At 36.4% G+C, this 13,380-nt stretch overlaps 1 protein-coding gene across 2 annotated transcripts; it reads right to left on the bottom strand.

Annotated features, from left to right (window-relative positions):
* Window positions 1-286: 286 nt before the first annotated feature.
* LOC126878569 (uncharacterized) lies at window positions 287-12,212 on the bottom strand. Of its 2 annotated transcripts, XR_007695703.1 has the most exons (3): window positions 11,179-12,212; window positions 1,464-7,585; window positions 288-1,257 (listed from the first exon to the last, which is right to left on the bottom strand). XR_007695703.1 is itself a non-coding variant. In XM_050641358.1 (2 exons), the coding sequence occupies exon 2, from the start codon at window positions 7,273-7,275 to the stop codon at window positions 3,568-3,570; it is 3,708 nt and encodes a 1,235-aa protein (XP_050497315.1). In that variant the 5' UTR covers window positions 7,276-7,585; window positions 11,179-12,212; the 3' UTR covers window positions 287-3,567. The 2 variants fall into 2 exon arrangements, 1 of the variants encoding a protein (XP_050497315.1); XM_050641358.1 differs by having other exon boundaries at window positions 287-7,585.
* Between the last annotated feature and the right edge of the window lie 1,168 nt (window positions 12,213-13,380).

The raw sequence follows: 13,380 nt of genomic DNA, 5'->3' as shown, positions 1-13,380 counted from the left end.
AGAGAATCCCAGAATAATGTTGGGTTATTACTGTACTGATTTATTTATTTGTGAACTATTACGCGAATTGACTTTTAATTATTATTAAATAAATAAAAGACTTACTTGAAATTGTTTAATTTATAACACTTACAATTTAACACTTAATTTTACAACAGTATATCTAATTTATTTTACACTTACATACTAACTTATTTAATTCATTTGCAAATATTTATTTATCTACTTTAAAAATACATTTCAAACCCGTTCACAAAAACGTAACAATATAATATCGCGTCGAAATTAGTAACTGACTGACTGCTAGCAGAGTGTGGGTCGGTTGGGCATGGGAAAATTTTGACAGCGTGGGAAAAATTTTATCTGCCACGCCCCACGCCACGCCCACCACAAAGCCACGCCCACCACAAAGCCACGCCCACCGCAAGCCACGCCCACCACAAAGCCACGCCCACCACAAAGCCACGCCCACCGCAAGCCACGCCCACCACAAAGCCACGCCCACCGACCACGCCCACCACAAAGCCACGCCCACAGACCAATGGTTGCCCACCGGCCAATGATTGCCCACCGACCAATGAGAAGGAAGCCTCGCCCACCCACAGCATCGCCCATGGACCAATGAGATCAAAGTCCAGCGACCAATGAGAACTTAGCCCCAATCACCGACCAATGAGAACGAAGCCCCGCCCAACGACCAATGGGAACACAGCCAGGCCCACCTACGTCACAAACCCTCGCCTTCCAAGATGGCCTCCTCTTTATTTCGTTTATCGCAAAATATACAGGGTGTAGTCAGAAAGCCAAATAAGACACTTATCCATGAAGCACCTATCTGCCATCTGCGTTGTTATTGGTTCGTTTATTACATGTAAGACATTAAACGAAAGAGGAGCAATCACAAAGACATTAGCAAAAGAGCATTAGAGCATGTCTCCGACCTGACTGATCATATATTGTTGGAAAGAGGAAGGCATGTTACCATATAAACAAAGATGTCAGCAATGACAAAACGGCACTATATCATATCTTCGTGTCTATTGGTCCAATTCGTGTGAATATGGTCTCGTTGGGAAAAAGAGGGGATATTGAATATGTTAACATAAAAACAAAGATGTCAGCAATGCCAAAACGACACTATATCTTCGTTGCTATTAATTTTAGCGCAACAGACATCGAAGGGAAGGAGAAACATGGCAACACTGCCAAAACGGTGATATATTAGTCCTATCACAGTTCTTCATCTTATCATGCCACCTGTCGGCTGCAACATGTAACTATGCTCAAACCATCTAGAAGAACGTATACCAGTCTTACAGTATGACCAAACCATCAAACATCCTATCACAGTTCTTCATCTTATCCTGCCACCTGTCGGCTGCAACATGTAACTATGTCCAAACCCTCTATAAGAACATATACCATTCTTACGCTGTGGTCAATTCTTCATCTTATCATGCCACCTGTCGGCTGCAACATGTAACTATGCCCAAGCCCTCTAGAAGAACGTATACCATTCTTACAGTACGACCATCAAACATCCTATCACAGTTCTTCATCTTATCATGCCACCTGTCGGCTGCAACACGTAACTAATTGACATTGCCAAAACGGCATTACAACATATCTTCTTGGCTAATGATCCGATTTTGACGTATGGGATATCAAATGAAAGCGGTGGCGACACAGATGGCAACTGTCAATTCTTCTTCTGTCAACGTTCAATATTAATTGCCAATTCTTCTTCTTCTTTTCCGTATAGTGCCTAACAGAACGTGACAGTGCCTAACAGAACGTGACGTGCATAACGTCACGTGAATCACGCGACGTAAATAACGTGACCTGATGGTTTCTAATGGCCTCTAATGGTCTCTGCTACACTCTATTCCCTAATGGTATAGACTATTTATCTTTAAACCATCCTAACAGTGTACCTCTTTAACGTGATATTTTACCGTGAATGACGTAACGTGAATGACGTGACGTGAATAAGACATTGCCAAAACGGCACTATATCGTATCTTCGTTTCAATCATACATTCCTACAATGAACATATACCATTCTTACAGTATGACCAACAAACATCCTCGATCTCCCTCCAATCATACATTCCTACAATGAACATATACCATTCTTACAGTATGACCAACAAACATCCTCGATCTCCCTCCAAGCATACATTCCTACAATGAACATATACCATTCTTACGCTGTGACCAAACCAGCAAACATCTCATGTACAAGTCTTTTCAGAAAAATGTGTATTATTTTTTTTTTTATGTAATTTACTGAATAGTTGCATACAATATTTTATCTACGGCAAGTGGGTAGTATTAATTTTACAGTTTGATATTAAACATCTGCGATAAGAATATATGAGGGCCATAGACGGTTCTTTAATAGCCATCAGGCAACAATTTCCCCTGATCATGTTTATAAAACATACGGAATGCACTGTATATACTAACCCAAGCTGACAACATACTTTGCAGATATGGATTACGATCAGCTTATAGGTTTATGTACAATTCCCTTCGTAAAGGTACATAGGCGTGCATCCGTGCGGGTTAAAAGTCGACCGTCCTTTTTATACTCCAAAAGGAGGACCATATTTAAAGGTATTATGTATCAGATATATTGAGAAAAAAATTATATACACTTAGAGTATACCTAGGTAGAAAAAAACTTTTGTTAATGTATAAAGACATATCTAACAGTATTGTCGTAAAGAAAAAGCACGTCGTAAAGGTCGTCACGTTAAAGCTAACATAGCTCGTGCTGATTTTTTTTTTCAAGGATAATCTGAAACAAAGGTTACTCGTGTTGATTTCCAAGGCACCCATGAGGTACAACACATACCTCGTTGGTGTTTTATCGTGGACACCATCCCCTAGAGGCCTACAACCACCAAATTTCCTCAGAGGAATCAAATGTGATTCAATATATATATATATTTGTGATAGCATAGAACAAGCGATTGTTGCCCCACCTTCTAGTAAGTAACGAGCAAAGCTGTAATGATGTTACAAAATCACAAAGTGGTTCATAGCCGAAAACTGTTTATTGTATTTTAAAATACCGGAAATGGTTCAGCAGGTATCTTTTTATTAACATTATTTATAGTACATTTTTATAACGAATATCTTTTAGTGACCTTAACTGAACATCTTTTTTAAACATACAGGAAATGGTTCAGCAGACATCTTTTTATGATCTGATTGCCATCTTTTATAATGAGCGGCTACACGAGCAACGGTTCTAGAGTTAACCAGAACGGCTCATTAATTTGCCAGTGGGCTATATATCAGATATCTTTTAATGGTCTTAACTGAACATCTTTTAAAGATGTTTAATCATGTAGGACAAACGACAACTCACTACAACTTTTTAGTAACCCACTTTTCAGTGTGACAGACGATCGGTTGTATCGCAGAGGAAAAAGCATCCACTGTTGACAAAACAAAAAGTAATCTATTAATATATAACTTACTAATTAAAAATGTTGATTGTGAGTGTTAAACAGGTATAGTGTTAAAAAAATAAAAAAGCTGAGTCTGGGCTATAGTTTAAATTTTAAGTTTTTTATAACCATAAGGTACGGATGTAAAATCTTCAAAAAATTTTCTTTTTGCTGAGTTTGGTCTATATTTTTTTTCAAGGGTTTTTGTGATAACACAATGATCCTGTGTCCTTTGTATTTGTTTAGTCACCACAGAAACAGGGTCAGACTTCATAAGTACCATCTTCTTAATGGTATCGAAATTAACTAATTTAGATGCCTCATAATTTAGACAAATACCTTTAACCTTACAACAAATTTTTTCTTCACCGTTAGGCAAAGTGTATTTATATGCGTAATTTTTAGGCCCTCCAGAAACGAACTCTGAAATATACCCCCCACCCAACTCATCAGTTAAGTCACCTATACACTCACCTATTGGGAGATCAGGTAAGCCAGCCTTGGAAAGGTAAATAGACGAATCTGTGTCGTAATATTTTGCCCGAGACCCAATAATCTCCAGATAAGAGTACAATTTGAGACGAGCCAGAGCCGTAACGTATGATGCCAGAACAACATTAACTGTTGACGACATTGAGTACGCCTCCTCCACATACTCCCACGTAACAACCAGTGTGTCCTCATTTACAGGGATCACCGTATTAACCTGAATGGATGGATTAATCAACATAGCAAAAAATTCTCCAGGCTTGTTTATTATGGATGTTTTAGGGAGGTTCTCTCGCTGAGCGAACTTACCCCAGAAAGAATTGAGCATAAGCTTAGCCAACGACCTCAGACCAGGGTTCTCCGTTATGTCGGAAAACTCCAGCCTGACATCCTCCCTCTGAAGAAACTCCTCGATGTACCGGCTCTTTTCCTCATCCGATACACATCCTCGCGGCCACCCTGAAGCTTGTTGTTTCACTTTGATAAATTTGTTCATCATATCGGAAAAAAGACCTTTCTGAGATTTCGATAACTGTAAAGCATCATAGGACCATATCTCATAGGTCTCAATTATTTTATAACCCTTTGATAAAGCTTTCACTACCTCCTCAATCACCCAAGTACCTGATAGAGCCCGTTCATCATTCGAATGCTCACACTCTTCTTCCGCAAAGTCCTCTCCACACTTTCGGCATAAAACGAACATACATTTACTGTTCATCTTGGTAGGAAGAACAGGATGATAGAGGTTTGTAGGAGGAAGCACCTTACACTTTATTAATCCAGATAACTCAGTAATGTCTACAGCAGTGCATTCCTGTCCAATATATATTTTCTTTGGATGTCCGATTGGGAACTTTCCGTACTTGCATACCCACGGATAAAGCGAACAAACATCAACGTATTTAATTTTTTCACCATCTTTACACTTGTAATACTCTACAGTATTGCCTGTACGACCACCATATAAAGCATCTCTAGGATTCAAAGGTAAACTAGCCATAAGAGGATGCCCCTCGGTATACGCCTTTATCTCGGCCGTCAGCATTTTACGGAATTGACATTCCCACATTTCAACCACCTCATATCCTATTGATCTGAGATGCTTAACTTTAGCAATTGTTTTATCATGACGATTTTCCATACAATCTGAAGGATCGTCATGAAGGGGTGCAGTTCTATCTGTAGGGTAACAAGTAGGACAACCGTGGTAATAACAACCTTGAAAATCAAAGATGGTGTTTTCGTAAAGACCGTCCACCCTACAATTTCCAATAAGAGCTTCAGGTCCCCTGGCGGCATGCTGAATTTTAATACAGCGTTGCTTCTCTTCCCACAATAACCACTGCAAAGCTATTTTCGACTGATTATCTTTAAAACGATAGCCACCTTTTGGAATAAGGGCTATTGTGTTTGGTTGTAAGAAATTACGCCTGAATACCTTGTTACACGTCGATGCAACAGTTGTTGCCTCGAAAAACGGACAGACATTTGAAGTATCCATCAACTGTTTTCTGAAAGTGAGACAAGCCTTAGTCAAAATCTCAACATCGCTAATACAATATTCAACAATTTCCTTTTGAAAATCAAAAACGTATCCCTCATCTACTCTTTCAGCGTGCCACGCGATCAGCTTGTCACGTGCATCATCTTTTAAATTATCGGGATCGTAAAATTTTAGATCAGGCATAGGTCCAACATAAGATTGATTTTCCTCTCTGTTAAACAGATGTGGAAAATATCCCTTTTTCAACTCTGTCAACCCAAAAGCTTTAGGTAGAGCAGACAACGCCATTGGAAAGTAATTAAGACTATCGAGAAAACGAGCGTTACCAACAGCCATTGACACCAACTTTGTACCACGCATAATGAGATCAGGGGTTAAATCAGTCTTTGTTAAAATATAATTTAAAATAAATTGATGGTCGAAGCCTCCTCCATTGTGAGCTAACACGACAACATTCTTGAATTTTTTTCTAATTTGCAAAATATGATTCATAAAAAGACTTATTACGTCAAGACCCCTCAAAATCTTTTGGCGAAATCCACAAGATTGACAGAAAACTAATTTCATCTCAGGGAGACATTTGTAACAACGTTGATTAAATACACAGAGAATTGGTTCTTGAAGAAGCGAACCATCAGCCAATATCTTTTCCTGACTAGTTTCCAAATCATAAAATATAAATAGAAAATCGCTTGATGGAGGAAGACCAGAATCGGGCTGTATGTAACAAAGATGATCTGACAGACAATTTTTCTTACAAGTTTTACAGAAGACCTCACCACAGACATGACTTTTGGTGTAGATCTTGTAACAGGTCTTACACCTTTTGATTTTATCGCATACCGAACCAACATGAGCATTGAAACATGCCTTACCGTAGAAGTTTCGACCACATTGATCGCAGGGTATTTTCACGCAATCTTTGGAACAAGCTGGTGAACGACGACAAGCAAAACATGTACCACCACATCTGTGGTCGTTTTTGTTGTTAAACGGCTGGTGGCACTCCTCACAATAATAAATACAACAAAAAGCAGCTGTCAAAGAAGTGATCACGTTAAAGTGTCCTTCATGATACAAAAGATTTAACGCTGGACCATTAGTGTTACCACAGAACATAACGTCACGACCCTTGCTACCATAACTATACACCACAATTTTGTAATCTGTGAGGTGTCCCTGAAACTGTTGTAGTTCGGGTATTCCTGCCCCTCCGACAGGAATTGTTACATTAGCGGCTTCAATCAGTTGATGGGCTCTTTGTCCTTGTATTTTTCCAATATCTTGACGTACCTTCTTCCATTCTTGGTCCTTATCTACGTGAGCTTTTGCAACCACAAGAGCACGAGGTAAACAAAGATTATCCTTGTTTTTAATAACAACAGTTCCTCGCCTTTTCAAACACTCCTCGTTAAAGGAGTTATAAGCTCTTCCTCTCGGACCACCTTTTCCCGCGGGCAGTTTTACCGTCGTAATACCCAAACAAAATGTTTCGGTATTGAGGCCGGTGCTATTACTCTGATATATGGAACTAATCTTATTCCATATATCATCAACGGTCACTTCACAGGCAGGCTTGAACCTCATCCAACCCTGACCTCTGGCAAAGTCTTTCGAGCAAAAAGTGAAACCGACCTGATCGGTTGGTTCCAAACCTTCTGTTCCCTTAAGTACAATCCCCTCGATGGCCTTTTTTACCCATCCCACAGGTTCCTCACTCTGCGGCACATCCCTGATTTTAAATTCCAGAGTTCGTCCCTGGAGGCCAAATTTACGAATTTTCTTAAATGTATCTTTAGTGACTAAGAATTTGTTCATGTTTTCGTTATTAAAGGATGAGAAATACGAATTTTCTTAAATGTATCTTTAGTGACTAAGAATGTGTTCATGTTTTCGTTATTAAAAAAAACTGACCAAATCAAACAACACTAAGTAATAACATAATAATAAATATTCAAAACTTAGAATTCAAAAAAAATTAGAACCCAAACACTAAATATGTTTTAAAAATTTCAAAAAAAAATTGTTTTCGACAAAATCAAAAAATATTCAAAGTTTGCCACTCAACAGAGCACACTTCTGAACGATATAAAACTCACCAGAGCACACGTCTGAACGCTAGGAATATCTGAAACAGAATGAAGAAAATGCCGTAATGTAAGGTATTAAATATACTTCTAGTCGGACGGAAAACTAAATGTTATTATGTTATGCTCAAAAGGCCCCTGCAAAGTGTAGATTTGTGCTTGTTCTTCCATAAGAATCAATGTAAAAGTGCTGCATTTAAGACATTTATTAAACTTGGATACATTTTTCAAGGAAGTATCAGTACTACCAACATAAAAAGAAGCAGTACGGCCAACTTAGAACAAATATTACCAGAAAGTAAAAGATACTTTGTGATGATTAGATTGGAGCAGGCACATAAAATTATAAGTCGACTCATTCATAGTTAATTCTTCATTATTCTATCACAAGAAGGATTCATGGTTAGGAATTGAAAGTGGGTTTCATATAATTCTTCTTCCTGGTCTAGTTACGAAAATATTTGAAAAATGGGCAACATAATTATGATAGATGTCAGCTACTTAGCGAAAGATGTGGAAAATGTATGAAGAGAACCGATATACATATATCGAGATATGATGAATAAACACGACATTGAAAACTGTTCAGTTAGATTTGCATAACATTTCGGCGAGAAAACTCCCGCCACTTTCATCACTAACACACTCGATAACACAATAAGTTTTCATTCTTCGAATAACCGTCAAAGCAGGCACAGCAGTTGCTCCAGTATGAAACAGTACATTCAGTTAAACTTGATTAAGACATGTATCGAGCAAGAATTTATCCGAACCAGCTACGCAGGCGCGTGTTTACCGGCTAGTTTAATATTTCATGAAGTTGCCAGCCAGTATGGGATAAAGACAGAGGTGGTAGTAGGTGCAAAGTTCTACTCAAATGGAATTGTAATTACGCCCCATTTCTGGAATGAACATACGAACTAGTATACGGTCCAACAGATGCAATTACAAAACATCATCTACCTCATCAAATAGAATTTACGATGAAAAAAGGAATGTTATGTGTAAAAGCGGCGAAGACATAAAAATGTAGAATATTTATTATGATTTTCAGAAAAGCAAATCGACGACTGCCTATTTTAAAGAGGCTCCTGCAGGTCTGCTGGAAATACGAAAAAATATTTTTATTACTGTAGCAAAGATACTTAGGAAAAAATAAATAAATTTTTGAAGTAATTGTTTTTTATATACAACTCAGTTATTGACAATGACCTACTTAGCTATAAAACAAATAATTAAAGAATTAGGTTATATTGTTACAAACAATATATCACTTGTTAATAGGAAGTACGTCATTGATGCTTGTAGCAAAAAGGTTGTTGAGCGCAAAGAAAGTGTGATAGCAGAGAAAGAGAGAGAGAGATAGAGAGAGTTAGGTGCTGACACGTTCTGTCACGTTCTGTTAGGTGCTGACACGTTCTGTCACGTTATTTTACGTCACGTTCTGTCACGTTCTGTCACGTTCTGTTGAGTACTGTCACGTGATTTACGTCATTCACGTAACGCTCTGTTAGTTACTGTCACGTTCTGTTAGTTACTGTGACGTTCTGTGTCACGTGATTACTGCATGAAGTAAACTATGATTCAGCGTTATGTCTGAGGTTATACAGCGATAATTTAACGGTTAGCGCCAAGTCAGATGCAAGTCAGATGCTAGTCAGATGTATGCCAGATGTATGCCAGATGCATGTTAGCTATATGTCAGATGCGAGTTAGCGGATATAGATAAAGGTGTTAACTAGAGAAACGGCATTCAGATACAAGAAAATTAACGGTGAACATCGTGTCAAGCAGCTTGCTAAGTTATTAAAAAAAGTATAATTCACTCAAAATAATAATGCAACGTGAACAACAACTCAAAACAGTTTTAACACCTAGTACTGAACCTCTTGGAGAACTAAACAATTATCTGAAAACTTCACATCAGACAGAGAAGCATGAAGAGACCAGCGGACACCAAAACAATCGTTTGAGAAATATGCGCCAGAAGGATGAAGAAAGCACAGATGAAGAAGAAGATGAACACCTTCAAAAATATTGGCATCATTCACCAGACCTTGATAGAGCTTATGGTCCACACTATGTTTGGAAAACTGATAAATGGCTAATGGGTGATATGGAAATCAAATTTGCTCCTAAGAATATACTGATTAACGATAGCAAGTACAAGGCTACTTGTGGGCTATATACTGTTATAATTTTATATGTATCCTCAAGACTTTACACCAAATGATAGCCTAAACTATAAAAAAAATATTAGAAGTCACAGGTGTTCATAGAGATTCCCTAGGATATTTGAGGCATCAAGCATTCCCGGATAAATTTAATAAGATCATAAAACCTTTGTTTAAAAATAACTCAAACATGCGTCGAAGCCCCTGTGAAAATGTTCGGAAAACTGAGAAAAAACATCGTAAGAGTGTTGAACGCTCTGACCGACAATTTAAACAGCGCACAAGCATAGATTACGAGACATCATCGTTTAACCATTATGTCGTTGGACCTCTGGATAAAAATGTTAAAATAAATCGACTAGGGCATTTAGTTTTTAATTAAAAACTGTAATAATGTACTAGCATAAAAAATTTAAATGAAATAATAAAATGACTCATATTGTCTCTTATTTACTAACCCAATGCATTACAAAGAGTGTCAATATATTTTTAAAAATAAAAATAAGTTGGGTCGTACATAAAATAGAAAATGCAACACGATTATTATCACACTGTTAAAAATAAATACCAGCTACGCTTGGTCGTATATAAAATATAAATGACAGCTACGCTTCATTGTATATTCTTGAAAAACAAAAGTACGGTAGAATGCGGCATAAAAAGATACTGAAATAAATCATAAAATTGTTCAGAAATATACGGACGGGTGTTGCATCATACATGCCTGAAAAAACATGAAATAACACATATTTATAATTCAAATTAGAAAATAAGAACTAAACGGTAAAATACTATTATCCTGATGCAGATAACAAGAAAAATGTGCTAAAAGAAGACGGAGTACCGCGCTAAATGTATCATAAAAAGTTACTATTCTTGAGTGCCCGGGAGTCGGCATACCACCGATTCGGGACCACATGGCGATTTTGGTGCATGAAAGTGGCCCCCGTATCGGCATACCGATTCTGAGCCACATGGCGATTCTGGTGCATGAAAGTGACCACTTAGAACTAAATAGTAAAATATGATTATCTTAATGTAAAAACCTACCTCATTTATTTATGTAACAAGGAAATATTAAAAGATGAAAAAGTACAGTAGAAATGAGTCATAAACAGCTATTATTATTTTAGGGATAAAACGTAAAATCAGTTAAAAATATTAGCGACAGATACATCCTACGATATGATAAAAACAAGTAATAAAATTACTATAATAAATCACATTGAATATAAGAATAAAATCACCTATAGTACACACATTTTATTGTAAGAGAAGTATATATAGATACAAGAATCATAAATACTTAGAAGACCTGCAAACAAGTTGGGAAGAGAGAATTAAAACCAGTATTACCCATAGATGAAAGGAAACACATGTACATCCAAATTATTTAACAAAAATAGCAAACCAATAAATTCATAAAAACCATATGTAAAATAAACAGCAAAATCTCTTACCTTAATTGAATATTTTCCACTGAACACTGCAACTATACTGTAGAAACTGTCAGATGTCGACTGTGGTATATGCTCGTCTGTTTCAGTATTTATAGGCGAAATTCACACAGCATGAACGTGATCAAATGTTTGAATGTGTTTTGCAAAAACAAGACCTTATAGTTTTAAAAATATGTGATAACATTTACACAAATAACAACTGCGGTTACATGTTCTCATCCGACTACATCCGGACTTTTAGCATTGTGGCTTGTCATATCTTTGGAGGTTAATATTAACAAAAATAACGTCTGCACTCTTTTCTTATCAACCATACACACCCGGCATGTTAACAAACAACTTAAAATATTTTTGTAAATATTTCAAATTATTCGATTTTTCATAATTTTGTACAAATATTTGTATCTTTGGAACGGATAATCAGAAATCAATGTATGACCCATCAAATTAAAGGATTTTGAATGACGAATTACGTTGTGATGTCTGTTTTAACACAATGTTCTGTATAAGGCCTTTTTTTTGTACCATATAAGTACATTTTGTGTCAATATAGTACATTGAGAATTTGTAGTTTTTTGTCGTTTTCAGCCATAAATAATGACCGTAACACACTTGGTCAGTGATTTTCTTAATATGTATGAAAAGACCTTTCTAATGATATATTGCACGGAGCACTTGGTGCAAAATTGAGCGAATTAGGATTTGCTAGAGATCAAACTGCGATACGAGATTTTTCTATGCTAATGGCTTTGTTTTAACGTCAATAACAATAAATAAGCATTTACAGCTCAACCAAGTTATCCCTTAGGCCGTTATGGCAATGTACCATGTATCTTCGGAACGGATAATCAGAAATCAATGTGTGACCCATCAAATTAAAGGATTTTGAATGATGAATTACGTTGCGGTGTCTGTTTTAACGCCATGTCATGTATAACGCCCTTTGGACACATTATCGTTTATTATTTGCCTGATATGTCGAATCTTATCATGTAGCACCTCAAATTACAGGGTTTTGAATGACAAATTACGTTGTGATGTCGGTTTTAACAACATGTCATGTATAACGCCTCTTTGACCCTCTATCTTATATTATTCGCATTATATGTAGAATCTTATCATGTAGCACCTCAAATTACAGGATTTTGAATGACAAATTACGTTATGATGTCTGTTTTAACATGTCACGTATAACGCCTTTTTGACCCTCTATCTTATATTATTCGCATTATATGTAGAATATTATCATGTAGCACCTCAAATTACAGGATTTTGAATGACAAATTACGTTATGATGTCTGTTTTAACAACATGTCACGTATAACGCCTTTTTGACCCTCTATCTTATATTATTCGCATTATATGTCAAATCTTATCATGTAGCACCTCAAATTACAGGATTTAGAATGTCAAATTACGTTATGATGTTTGTTTTAACAACATGTCACGTATAACGCCTTTTTGGCGTTATATCTTATATTATTTGCCTGATATATTGAATCTTATCATGTAGCACCTCAAATTACAGGATTTTGAATGACAAATTACGTTAAGATGTCTGTTTTAACACCATGTTATGTATAAGGCCCCTTTGGCCCTCTATCTTATATTTTTAGCATTGTATGGTGAATCTTATCGTATGACACCTCAAATTACAGGATTTTGAATGACAAATTACGTTATGACGTCTGTTTTAACAACATGTTATGTATAAGGCCTCTTTGGCACTATATCGTATGTTTTATGGGATTATATATAAATTGATGCTTATACAAATATAGGTTAGTCTATTTTTGTATGTAAACAATGATGGAGGTGTTTTTCATGTGTATGCTACTCCTGCGTTTTATAGCAGCAACCGAAGCCTTTTCCTTTTTAAGGTTTTTTTAACCGCATAAGTGAGTGGATAAATGAAAGAAGTTTTATTTTTATCATTTCTTTATCTCTTCATTCATTTTATTATACCCCATATTTCTATTGGGCGATATCAAATAGGATTAATAACCATGACAGTTTCATGTATGATTGGAGGGAGATTCATGCATCTTTATGTATTGTCATTGTAAGCTACACCATCTATTACTTACAAGTACATTAAACGTGTAAGAAATAAGACAAGATATATTTTATATAAATTTATTATGGATATCTAAACATTACATTATAATTCATTAAGCCGTGATTAATACATTTCCTTTTTAA

Source organism: Diabrotica virgifera, chromosome 10 (assembly GCF_917563875.1).
Source record: "Diabrotica virgifera virgifera chromosome 10, PGI_DIABVI_V3a".
NCBI classification, from domain to species: Eukaryota; Metazoa; Arthropoda; class Insecta; order Coleoptera; family Chrysomelidae; genus Diabrotica; species Diabrotica virgifera.
Note: the sequence above shows the minus strand (reverse complement) of the source record. Positions and strands in the feature narration are given on the sequence as shown.